Here is a 14,142-nt window from a genome sequence, read left to right on the forward strand (position 1 = left end):
ATTGAAGCTCTCTCTCTCTCTCTCTTTCTCTCCAGTTGATGAGTGGCTATGAGATTGGTTACCAGGGTGAATACATGTGAAAGGAAAGAATATATGTAAACCACAAGACAAATTATTATGAAAAGCTGGGAGCAATAGCACAGAATATGAAGTTAGTTGAAAAGGAAAATGAGTCATTTGGCACATTTCATTAATCATGAACTGTGTAACAGCAGTAATGTCTGACTACATACCAGAGGTAAGGAGATTAATTAGGATTGGTGTATAATGAATGAATGGTGAGATTAAGCATGCAGTCTGAAAGTAGAAGGCAGCATAAGGAAAAGCTAAAGGAGAATACTATATCATGAAAAAATCTCATAAACCATTACCAAGGGTATAGGTGAAGTACTTAATGAAAATTTAATCAAGATATTTCATATCTTGGCCAGCATGGTTGGCCAAGTGGTTAGCCTACCTGCTCTCTCTAGCTTACAGGCTGGCCAACCTGTTGGTTAGGGAGAGGTTGAATAAAAATACCAAAAAATATTTAAAATTAATAAAAAACAATTTTTTTTTTAAAAATAGATTAAAAAAATCCTTGGCCCACCCAAAGTATGAACGTATTATAGGTTTGTTACCAAAACCTTTTGTGGGTAGAAGTCATATAAAAAAATGTATATATTCATAAGTGCACTCTTATTCAGAACTTCAGTGAGGAAAAAAAAAGCAAACAAGGGACTGGTGGTGAGTGAGTACAGTATATGAAAAATTCAGTAAACTCAGTGTTAATAAGGCAACAGGACTTGATTACATGATCCTCATTATGTAAACATGATTAAGGGAATGTTCTAGGTTAATGGCAGCCTTGACAGGAGTGAAAACTGTGCAAAGGTTCATCTGTTAATCTTCAGTAATTCAATAAAAGAGGTGATAAGACTGAATCTTCAAATTATAGATAGTATATCTGGGGTTATGCTTCAAGTTAGAGAGGTTGATGAGGATTAGATCTAGAAATTGATTAATAACAGTAACATCTGTGATTTTCATCACGAGCTTGTTAAAGGGAGTTCATCTTTCAACAATTTTCTTACATATTATAACAAGAAGAAACAAATATATTTGAAAAGGCAGATGCATATACAGCAGTATATTTAAATTTTGATACTAGGAGCGATTTAAATGTTTACATACAGTTGTTTGTATATGATGTAGTTTTTATGTGAACAGACTATGTGGACAAGTAAGTGGGGGCTACTGATTCAATGTTGTGAAGTATAAGTTTTGAAAGTTTAAACAAGAATAGAAACATTAAATGAGTTTAAGAAATAGTTTGATGAGCTTATGCGACTTTGACCTTCAATTCAATATGAAGAGTCTTTGACACTATGGAGGTGTGATAATAATAATTAAAAAGAAAGTAAAGGGCACAGTCTCTTGAGACATTAACAGTGACTTCATTTAGTCCCATAGTCTTAAAAAACATTTAAGATCTGAAATACCATCTGCAATTGAAATAATTTGTCATTTACTTTGTAATTTAAAATTTTTGATTAGATTTTTAAAAAAATTCAATCAAAGAAATATGATCTGAGAAAAATAGTTATTTAGTTGTTTGTTTACCATCAACACCTCCGGTCATGGGATTAACAACAGTTCCTGGTGTTTGACTGCAGAGCTTCTGGTGTTCATCTGCAAAAAGAGAAATGAATATTTTTATGATTGTATAAAATTATTGTTAAACTTAAAAATTAATTAAATATATATAAATATACAGCAATCCCTCAATTAATGCACTAATCAAATATAATAACCTATGGGAAAAAGTATAATTCATTCCTCAAATTTCTTTTTTAACCTTTAATTTTTTTAATAAAATAATTAGGGTATGTCTCAGGGCCTAGTTAAAGGAAAACCATGAAGCTGAACGACAATAAAACATATAGAAAACTTTAACATATAGTATACCTTGGGTATACTATATGTTAAAGTTACCAAGCAATTTTATAACCTTGGCTTTAATCCCTTTTCCCAATTAAACAAACAAGCAGGTAAGTCAATTTTGCACTTCAAGTATTTTCAGGTCTGAGGCAACTTGTGGTAAAGGTGGAGTAAGCTCTGATCCCTTTCCTTAGTATCTCCCATAATGCAAAGTACATCTCCTTGCAGACACGTATGAGTAAAATTTATAAGTTCTGCATTACTTCAACCTTCGCATCTCAGGGTCTGGCTCCCACTGACGAGACCTCAATAAAGGTTGAAACTGTTCTGGGTAGTGGCTCTTCCCTTAATGCATAGCATCATACATGTCTGCAAGGAGATGTGCTCTGCATTATGGGAGATCACTAAGGAAAGTGATCAGAGCTTACTCCACCTTTACAACGAGTTGCCTCAAATCTGAAAATACTTCAGGTGCAAACTTGACTTACCTGCTTGTTTGCTTACTTGGGAAAAAAGGATTAAAACCAAGTTTATAAAATTGTTTGGTATCTTTAACTGACAATAAAACATATTCAGAATATAAATTTATCATTCTGCTTCTTAACACGTTCGCTGCCACGCTACTTTGGCATGGTCTGTTCCCCTATGCCGAGCAGTTTTAATTCTTCAAGGTCAGTAGGATAATCTCGTTACCGGAGGTAAATGTCCTACGTTACCGGAGGTAAATGTCCTCGGCTTGTACAGAGCATATACGGTCTATGAGAATACACAGATTTGATGCTAGCCCCACACGCCAAGGATTTTCACTTCTTCAAGGTCACTACAATAATCTCGTTCCCGGCGGTAAGCGTCATACGAGTATACTCGTAGCTGGCTTGTGAAGCAGGTTTACCCACTACGTGTATACTCGTAGTTGGCAGCGAACGTGTTAACAAAGAATTGAGCTAACATAGTTTGGTGGGTATTCTGTTTCTTTTTTTCATACAACTGATGGTATGGCTTTATTGCCTCTTCTACTCTTTTAGAAATTTTACTGCTTCTCTCTTCATCAGGATCAGCCTCTAAGCAATGCTGCTTAAAAACTTGAATTGTACGAAAAATATTTTCAAACTGTTTCTGTGAAATGTCTTTCGCTGACGGTCAGTGGTTAAATTTTATTCATATTCTTCAGGATCTATCCAATATGCATCTAAATTTAGCAGGTCAGAATCACTCAATTCCTCAGAACGAGATTTAATTAACTCTTGGACATTATCATTGTTAATCTCATCAAAACCCAGTTCGCATCCAATGTTGGCAATTTCCTGAGCAACATTATCCATTTCATTTGAAAAGCCTCTAATATCATTTGCCATTTGGAGGCACATTGTTCCATTTGCCATTTGGAAGCACATTGTTCCAAATCGCTCACATGTGGAACAATGTGGAGCAATGTGGAACAATGTGCTTCCAAATGGCTCACATGTGACTAGCAGTCATTTCATTCGACTTTGTGACTTTATAACCAGGCTGAGATTTCTCTGATTTGGCCAGAAAAGTCTTGGAAGGCAATCGCTTCCAAAAAAGACTAGTTTCATCGGCATTAAATATTTATTGGCCTTTGCCTGTGATTGAAACATTATGTAAGACTATTTCTCTTTTTGAAATGCTCAAACCACCCAGCACTAGTGTGGAATTCTTCTTCTTTTCGATCATTGATAGCCCTTTCTTTCAAGGTTGCAAAGAGACTTAATGCTTTTCCTTTCTTTCATGCTTACACGGTGATCAGAGAACATTATGGAAAATTATGGAGACAAAAATTTAATTTAATATAAACCAAAATGAACACTCGAAGTTTTGACCTACATATCAAGGTCATCATCTGGAGCATACACATATATATATAGAGAAACAAGCTGCACTACAATCAACATGGTTTGCTAAAGTTAATGACAAACCATTACAACAATTCTAGTCTAATAATTACAATAATTTATTATTGTAATTTACATTACAATTACATTACAATAATTCAAGCTCTGGTGAAAAAAAAAACACCTTTACTACATCAAAGCTAGAGTCCTATTATTATTATTATCTATTAGGTCACAAAATTAAATTGGGCTGCAGAGCAACATGTTTTTATATACACACATATACATATATACACACATATACATACATACATATATATATATATATATATATATATATATATATATATATATATATATTGTAAAATAGAGTTGAATGACTTAAACTGAGAGTTAGGTAAAAAAAAAAGGGGGGGTTAATAGTAATACACGACTAGTTTCAGCTTATAACACCTTCATCAGGTGGCATTATAAAAGAAACGAAAAAACACTAAACACTGAAGGTTAAAAAAAACTATGAACAACATAGAGAGTCTCTATACATAATTAGCATGAAAATGTTGTAGTTGTATTTAAAGCTGTCCTTTCGTTTGTTACATTGTTGAGAGAGTGAGTTCAGCATCACATAAACGCCAGTACATTATTACAGCTGAATAACTATCTGGGAGGTTGTAGCTCAAGTTATTATTTAGATGTTCAGGGTTGAGGATGATTTCCCTAGATTCCATGAATTATATATATATATATATATATATATATATATATATATATATTTATTTATTTATTTGTTTATTTTTTTTTTAAATATTGAATGACTAGAAACTGAGAAAAATGAAAACAAAGTTTAATAACACAACTAGTTTCAGCTTGTATCAGCCTTCTTCAGGTGCACATTAAAAAGGAAATAACCAGTAAAACATAGAGGAAATAATTGTAAACATCATAGAAAGTTAGTGTATATATATTCAACGTTAAAACGCTGAAGTCTGTGCATTCGAAACGTCTCTCGTTGGCTTCATAGTTGGGCGTATGCATGCATATAGTATCTTGCGAACGCCACTATTTGATCGTAGCACAATGACAGTCTGAAAGGTTGTAACTCAGGTTGTTGTTGAGATGTAGGGGGTTTGAGAATGATTTAATTTGATTCTATTATCTTTCTTTCTAAATAATCGTGGCAACGGAAAATGTTATTAGACTTGTCCCATAGGACTGTAGGGCTAAGGTTTTCTTCATTAGAATTGGCCGCATGAGTAGACAAAGCACTGGCTCGCTTTCTCCTGTAACTGACGTCTCTCTTATATTCTTCAATGCATAACTCGATCGATTTTTCTACTTGGCCAAAGTATGGTATATCACAGTTGCACCAAATCTGGTACACACCTGGATATTTAAGGTTTTGATGTCTAAGGAGCGGATTTTCAGAAGAGGAGTAAATAAAGTTCTTATGTTGTATTTCCTAAGAACCTTGGCCAATTTGGGTGAGACAGAGCTTATGTATGGTATAAAAATATTACCTTTCACCCTATTGGTCTCTTCATTATTGCGAGTGGGTGGATTTTGTCAATAGGAATTTGTCAATTATTTCTTGTGAATAACCATTTAGTTGAAAAGTAGACCTGAGAAAATTGAGCTCTTTATTAAGTTCTATCTCATCATCAAGAAGAGTGCAAGCATAATGTCCTAGTGTAGAAATGATTCCAAACTTTTGAGGAGGATAATGATGGGATTGACCAGAGATATCTGTTGGTATGGGTAGCTGTTCTGTAAATCGAGATTTTTAATTTCTCTGAGGAATGGGTCAGTTTGAAGTCCAAAAAAGGAAGACCACCATTAGCTTCAAATTCAGCCATAAATTTCATGTTCGGATGTTGATTATTTAGATGCTCTAGGAAGTTCAGGAGAGATTCACGGCCATGGCTCCAAATCAGGAAAATGTCATCAATACATCTTTTTGCGTTGGTGAATAAGTTGGGACCTTGGATTGCAGTAGATTGTTAGTGAGATCTGGTTATCAGAGGCAGACATAGTAAGTTGTAATGAGTTCAAAGGATTCAGTATTTTTAGGAAAGATAGCCAGGGTAGTAGAGAAGGCGGTGTGCTGAAAATAATTTTGGATGATTTGAATTCATTCAGAGTTCAGACCTATGACTGCAATACTACAGTATGGTACACACACATACACACACACACACACTAAAAAAAAAAACAGTACTGAATAACTACAATGATATATGTTATGGAGTAAATGGATTTATTAACAGTGTTAATTAGTATGAATGGTATAAAATACAAAAATCTTAGATATGCTGATGATACCATTCTAATAGCAGAAAACAGAAACAAATTAATCAAATTACTGCAGCTACTAATTGAAGAAGGTAAAGAATTTGGATTAGATATTAATGCAAAAAAAAAAACAAATTTATGAAAATCTCAAAAGAAAGCAGATCTGAGCCAGAAATATTCATAAACAATATGAAAATTGAACATACAACAGAATACAAATATTTAGGCACCTACTTTACTGCAGATGGAAAGCAAGATAAAGAAATAAAAATAAGAACAGCCATAACTAAAGATGCATTCTGGAAAAATAAAGATCTGCTCAGAAGTTCTGTGAGTATCGAGACAAAGAAAAGAATGATAAGAACATTAGTGTGGCCAATTTTCACATATGGAAGTGAGACCTGGATATTCAAGAAGAGAGTAAGGCAACAGATAATGGCCTTTGAAATGTGGTGCTATAGGAGAATTCTGAAAATCCCATGGACAGAACATGTGACAAATACAGATGTCCTACAGAGAATGAGAACACAGAGATCTTTATTACAGGAAATGATCCAGAGAAAGATGAGATTGGCAGGACATGTGCACTGAGAAGTTCAGCAGGACAGATGATATTAACAGTTTTAGAAGGAAAAATTATGGGAAAAGGTTCAAGAGGCAAAAAACGAAGGACATGGCTTGAAGATATAAGATCATGGACAGGATCACATGGCTATGCGGAAACAAAAAGGAAAGCCACCAACAGAGAGAACTGGAAGGACATGGTGCTGCACCCTCTCACTGAGGAAGCTACATGAAGAAGAAGAACAACAACAAAGAAATATATGTTTACACATGATGATATGTACATCCACAATTATCGGTGGAATCTTGATCAAATAAAACATTAGCAACAGTAGGTTACATGCTTGAAATGGGCACCTTGTCTTTCAAGACAGGTTTCATAGCAAATGTGAAAGTTTTCTGTCATCTTAGAGAACAAGGGTTGGGACATCTGCTGGACGTATTATGCAATTTTATGCCTTAATTCAACGAGGTTTGAAGGGGGGTCATGGCGGAATATTCCTTTCCCATTCCTTCAATATACATCAAACGAAGGAATCATACTATGTAGGATCAGGAGAATGTGAAGGGTAGAGGAATTCTGTGAACTTCGAAATGAGCCTCCTGGAAAAGTGTTCTGATAAATAGGTTCTAGAACCATGTGATGTGTGACAGGTTGCTCCATTCTATTGGAATATCTGTGCATGAAGTGGAATGTTTTTGCATGACACATCCTATGAAATCCTGGGTGAACAGAACCCATACATTCTTGATGTAGCATTCGCTATTTAAGTTCATGGTTACACCACTTTCCTCAATGAAGTAGGGCCCAATTATGCAATGGCTGGAAGCTGCACATCATGCAGTGACCTTCTCGCTGTGAAGAGGTTTTTCTAGTCTAATTTCTCTTGGAGAAATTCAGGTCTCGAGAAACCAAGAAATCTGAGTGAAATGTTGTCCACGTACCAAACATTGCTTGGGATATGCTAATGGAAATGATGAACATACTGCTCAAAAACATGTCGTAGGCTTGGACCATTTGCTCTACTAGCTCTGTATGAGCAAAAAAATGCTCAACAATAAATGTCTTTTCTTCAAATGTCAACACTATTGCTACAATTAAATGTAATGATGTACACTCTACACATGCTTTGCTCAGGCTCATCTCAGGCTTATCCATTTTGAGATAGGATAAGCCTGAGTTGATTCCTCTTCTCTGTGTTGCTAAAGATGAATGTACAGTCCCTCAACATTTTTATTATTGTTTCCATGAGGGGTGGCAGCAAGTTGTAGTATGGAGGTATCTTTCAGTTTTGAACATGATTTTTTGTTTCTCCTTTTAGACTTCTAGGAGTATGCCAACAATAGTAAAATCCTGTTGTTATCGTGTTCGGAAATGAAATTTATGTGTGTATAGTATATAGGCTGTTCAGGTAGACTGTGAATTTTTCTAATTGTTTTGTTGAACCAAGCTAGATGATGAATAACTCATCCACATAATGCAGACATACGTTATGTTTTTGGTGATAGTTTTTTCTAGAGCATTCTTTTCAGATGATTTTGTAAATAAATTAGCCAGAAGCAGAGGAAAAGGTAATCCTATATTAAAATCCTCTTTTTTAATTGAAAGAAAGGTTTTTCTGTGCACTGTTTGAAAAGTTGGAATGTGTGTTGTGGTGAAAAAGGTTTTGAAACAGTTCTGACATTTCTTTTCTAGGGATATTTATAAAACAAATTTGTGACATCTAGGATTGCTAGAAGATTATTATTATTATTATTATTATTATTATTATTATTATTATTATTGTTGTTGAACAGGTGCCTCCATGGAGTCTGAAAACTCATTGCAGTAGACCCCATGATGTTACTTTTCTAGAGCATTCTTTTCAAATGATTCTATAAATAAATTTGCCAGAAGCAGAGAAAGTGGTAATCCCAAAGTAAAATCCTCTTTTTTAATTGAAAGAAAGAGTTTTTTGTGCCCTGTTTGAAAAGTTAGAGATCTAATAATCAGTAGTCCCTTTATTTATTTATTTATTTTCAATGAAATGCAAACTGTTTTATTCTATGTGTGGTGCTACTAATTGCAATGAATGTATGTATGGAAAAGTTGGAGGTAGGTAAATCTCTTCCATCTATAGTCTCAAATACACTTCTGTTTCATAAGGGAGGTCATAAGACTAAGATGTCGAATTATAGACTTCTCTCTCTCTCTCTCTCTCTCTGTGTGTGTGTGTGTGTGCGCGCGCGCGTGTGTGTGCATGTGTGTGTGTGGCTGGAAAGGTTAATGAGGACCAAGATTCGGAAATTGGGTTGACAACATCATTATTATCTTTAATGGCGAGAGGTAGAGAGAGAGAGAGAGAGAGATATGCCTATCAGAACAAGGAAAAGAGAGAGAGAGAGAGAGAGAGATATGCCTATCAGAACAAGGAAGAGAGAGAGAGAGAGAGAGAAAACAAGTGAAAGCACAAATTCGGATTAAGCTTCATACAACCACTGAAGGTCATCTTGTACTTTGGCAGCAAACAAAATTGCTTATAAGGACATAACTACTTTCACATGCACTGAATGTAATTATAAAACAAAGTTATCATCTTTTGATAAACAATTAACCAAGTCTGAAGAATTATATATGAAATAAGTGGTGATAAAGATGATTGAGCATGGGCAAGTGTGGCAGGAAAGATGGCACGGGTAGGACTGGTTATGGATCAAAAAGTGAACTGCTGTGTTTATTTATGAATGCAGGGACTATCAGAAATAAAGGTGATGAAATCGTTTCACTGATTAAGTTTATTCACTCCAAAATTGTTGGAATAAGTGAAACATGATTGAATGAGGATGATGTCCTGATGGGAACAGAAATGGAAGGATGCAATGTTTTTTGCAAGGATAGAAAGGACAAGTAGGAAGGGAGAGTGCTGCTGATGATAGTAGAAGAATTATGTCCATATAAGGTAGAAGACAGAACAGGGAAATAGTTGTGATGGTTTTGAAGCAGTGTGGTGAGAGATAGAGGTTGACAGGAAGAGCCTCACAAGGACTTCCACGAGGAAAGGATATATATGGTTAGCATATCTGCTCTCCAGCCAAAAGGCTGTGGGTTCGAATTCAAGCGTGAGCATGGATGTTTGTGATTGTCTTTGGAAATACTAGTGGTGGTCGGCGGTAGATAGCGTTGGAGTAGTTGTGGTCAGTTGGTGGAATGAGTTGTGGTGACAGTTGTAAAGCAGGTACTCTCCCTCGTTGAGTCTTTGGACTCTATGGAGGTGTCAAATAATAATAATAATTACAAGAAGCTCAGAGTAACAGTATGGAAGGAGGAGTTAAGAAGAACAGAGGTAAAGTTACTTGGGCACTTACCAAGGGATATTTAAGAACATCAATGTGTGAATATATTCTGAAGGTGAAAGGCTGAATAAAGTAGATTTCAAATGGACTACTGAAGGGATTAAGCATGAAATCGTAAGAAGAAGAAGAAGAAGATACTGTTGAGATACATAAATATAGATACCAAGATAAATAATGGTAACACTACAGCATTACTAATTTGACGTTTGACCAGCAGTTGACCATAGCTCGACTTCTGGTTTAAAAACAATACACACTAAAAATAAATTTTTCTTCTTACAATAGTCAAGTATTGATAGGGGAATTATATTTTAGGTCAGGTTAATCAGTTGCATGAAAAGTATAAAGAGCAGGCCATGAAGGTTTGGCTCAGCTCGTAAGTGCATTCTGTGCAGAAATTATCAAGTCAGGCAAAGAAAAATCATGGAGAATTTTTCCGATATGTAGCAAGTAGAAGAAAATAAATTTTGGTAAGTCAATCCTAATGGATGAAGAAAAAAGTCAATAGTTGATTACTGCAGGAATCTGCTTTGCAGCAACTGTTTGCAGATGATAATATGAAAACTGGGGAGAACTTTGACTCCTCATTGTTGTGGCCACCTGTAAGGCCACAACATCCATATGTTGTGGCCTTACAGGAGGACTTGAATAGATTGTATGAGTAGGAAAGTGAGTGGAACTATGAGTTCAATTTTGCAAAGCGGAATGACTTGAAATTGGGTAAGCAACAATGGGATGCATAATTTTGAAGAAGGCACAGGAGATGATAGATCTGGGATTGGTGGTGGACAAGAACCAAAATTTAATGATTCACACTGCACAAGTCATCACATTGGATTATGATAATGAAGTGGAGGACCTTGACAGTTCCCACTGCATAACGCCTTGATCCAACCTCAAAGGATTATTACACACAGATTTATGAACTGGTTTTAATGGTGATGAGGATATATTAGAAAAGGATCCAGAGAAGATTCATTAAGGGGTTAAATGGTCTATAGAATGTGAGATATAAAGACAGAAAAATTATTGCGATCACTGAGACGTGGTTGAGAGAAGGGGATATAACAACAGGAATAGAAGTCACTGGGTATAGCATTTTTCGCCAGGATAGGAGGGGAAAGCATGGTGGTGGGGTGCTGCTTATGATAAGTGATGACCTATGTCCTCTAAGAGTGGAGAATTTGGAAGGAAGTGAGACAAATGATTTTGAGAGCGTATGGTGTGAGTTAGAGGTAGGCAAGACAGGATATTTAGTGGGGTGTTGCTACAGACCCAGGAGCACAGAGGATGGGGACCAGGAGATGTTTAGACAGCTAAGTTTGGCAAGTGCAAGAAGAATGATTGTTATGGGAGATTTTAACTTCAGTAGTATAAATTGGAGAGAGGAAGATGCATGTAACAATAGGGGAATGGAATTTCTAGAATTCTTGAGGGACAAATGTCTTAGGCAACATGTAACAGAGGGAACAAGAGGTTCAAAAATTTTGGATTTGGCCAGAAGAGTTGATAATAACTGAGTTGACGTCTCTCCCACCAGTTGGAGAGAGTGACCATACGGTTTTGACTTGGAAAATGAATAGACATGCAGGAGTATCAAAGAGACGGGAACTTATGTGGAATTATAAGGCAGGTGATTATAATAGTCTTAGACGTCAACTTCGGGAAGTTTCATGGAGGGAGGAATTGGAAGGCCGGGATATCACCAGTGCGTGGGAAATTGTGAAAGAATATTTGTTATCAGCTATGGTAAGTTGTATACCACGAGTGAAGAAGAGGGCGCAATTTGGAGTAAAGTGGATGACAAACAATATTAAACAGGAATTGCATGCGAAAAAGAGGCTATGGAAGAGATATAAGGAGACAGGTGAAGAGATGCATGAGGAATATAAGACACAGGCCAGAAGATTGACTCGTGTGGTAAGGAAAGCGAAACTGGAATATGAGAGGAGATTGGCCCTAAGATCCAAAGAAAATCCTAGGGAATTTTTTAGCTATGTGGCCAGTAGGAGGAGAAATGACTGTGGAAGAATGATATTGTGGGATAAAAATGGGAATAGAGTGACTGATGCAGAGGACATAGTGGAATTGTTCAATGAACACTTTATTGGAATATTTCATCCTAGAGGAGTCAGTTTTAATGCTAGAGGGATAGGACTGGTACGAGGTCTGGAGGTACAGGAGGAGAGTGTGTTTCAGATACTGCGTACTCTGGATGTCAGTAAAGCTGTGGGACTGGATGGTATTTTGCCACGAGTTTTGAGAGAATGTGCTAGGGAATTGACAATACCTTTAACATGGCTTTTCAATGAAAGTCTGGCTTTGGCAAAGGTGCCCAGGGAATGGAAGGAAGGTAAGATAGTGCCATTGCATAAGGGTGGTAACAGACTGGAAGTGTCTAATTATAGGCCAGTCTGTGTGTCATCAGTAGTTGTTAAGATCTTGGAGAAAGTAGTGAGGGACCGTGTACAGCATTGGGCAGATGAGGGTAATGTTATCTGTGAGAATCAACATGGATTTGTGAAAGGACGCTCTTGTTTTAGCAATATGCTAGCCTTTTATAATAAAGTTACAAGAGCATTAGATGAGGGAAAGGCATATACTGCAATTTTCTTAGACTTGGCGAAGGCATTTGACAGGGTGCCACATGATAAGCTGATATTTAAGTTGAAGCACATGGGTCTGGATGTCAGATTGGTCAACTGGATTCAGAATTGGCTGTCTGATAGGTATCAGAGAGTTGTGTATGGTGGAGCAATTTCCAGGAGGCAGAGGGTTACAAGTGGGGTCCCACAGGGCTCAGTACTAGGACCTATATTATTTAACCTTTATATCAATGACATAGCCAGTGGATTGCAGGGGGATATTCAGTTGTTTGCGGATGATGCGAAGCTTGGAAGGATTATTAGTAATAGTGCAGATGTGGTAGCCCTGCAAGAGGATTTAAATAAGCTAGATAGATGGGCAAATGAATGGGGCTTTCAGTTTAATGCAGCAAAATGTAAGGTCTTGAGGTTTGGGAAACATCGATGGGATGCTGCATACTCTATGGGAGGAGTTATACTGGAGGAAGTAGGGCAGACAAGAGATCTGGTGTTGATGATTGATAGAAACCTGAAGTTTAGGGGACATATTGCAAAGGTGGTGAAGGTAACACAGAGGATTGCTGCTATTATGAGAAGGACACTGACCTGCAGAGATAAGAGGGTTATCATTCCGTTGTATAAGTCTCTGATCAGACCACACTTGGACTATTGTTCTCAGATTTGGTCCCCAGGATTTGAAGGAGATAAATTAACTGTGGAAAGGATACAAAGACGGATGACAAAGATGGTTTCAGGACTGTACAAGGATAGTTATGAGGATCGGCTGAGAGAATGTGGACTGCAGAGTTTGGTGGATAGAAGAAGGAGAGGTGATATGATTGAGACTTTTAAACTGTTGAGAGGTGGTTACAGGGTTGACACTGGGGAGTTCTTTCGCTTGGTTGATCAGCGGGAAGGAGTGATGACAAGAGGCCATCCCTGGAAGTTACGAAAGGAAAGTGTGAGCAAGAGGGTAAGGAGTGGTTTCTTTGTGTGGAGGGTGGTTGAGCCGTGGAATGCATTGCCTGATGGAGTGGTGGGAGCGAGAACGGTCAGTGGGTTTAAGGAGTGGTATGATAAACTTTGTGTTTCTCAGGGGGGGACCTCCCCTCGATGAGTCTTGACAGACTTTATGTCTTAGGAAGGACCTCCCTCGATGAGTCTTTTGACTCCTTGGAGGCCTGAATAATAATAATAATAATAATAATAATAATAATTGTGGGAATGCAATATGAAAAGCCTTGTGAATAGGAGGAGGATGAGGAGTAGAGCGGATATGATTTTTGAAACATATAAGTCATTCAGTTTGAAACATATAAGTCATTCACACACACTCCTCATACAGTTTCCAGGGATGGAAACTGTATGAGGAGTGTGTGTGAGAAAAGAAGTGAGGAGCAGATTCTCTGCATAGAGTAGAGTGGCTGGCGCGTGGAATGCATTTTTTTTTTTTTTTTTTATGTAGCTCCCATTAACAAAATGTTATTTGCAAACCTATAGTACATTTTGTACCCTGGGCATTTGGGGCCAAGGATTTTGTTTTTCTGTTTTGATTCATTTTATATATTTTTTTTTTGTATTTTTTAAAATTTTTTTTA

The 14,142-nt window shown here is 36.7% G+C and overlaps 1 protein-coding gene across 1 annotated transcript in view; it reads right to left on the reverse strand.

Moving 5' to 3' along the window:
- Positions 1–14,142, reverse strand: part of LOC150100631 (fibrillin-1-like) — a 1,594,375-nt gene that overhangs the window by 558,228 nt on the left and 1,022,005 nt on the right. The window contains exon 41 of the mRNA XM_090401848.1: positions 1,603–1,671. Coding sequence (XP_090257974.1) covers positions 1,603–1,671 — 69 coding nt within the window. The remainder of the gene's footprint in view (positions 1–1,602; positions 1,672–14,142) is intronic.

This window comes from Typopeltis vanoorti, chromosome 12, assembly GCF_054136105.1.
Source record: "Typopeltis vanoorti isolate ZY-2024b chromosome 12, IOZ_Tvanoo_1.0, whole genome shotgun sequence".
Lineage (NCBI taxonomy): Eukaryota > Metazoa > Arthropoda > Arachnida > Uropygi > Thelyphonidae > Typopeltis > Typopeltis vanoorti.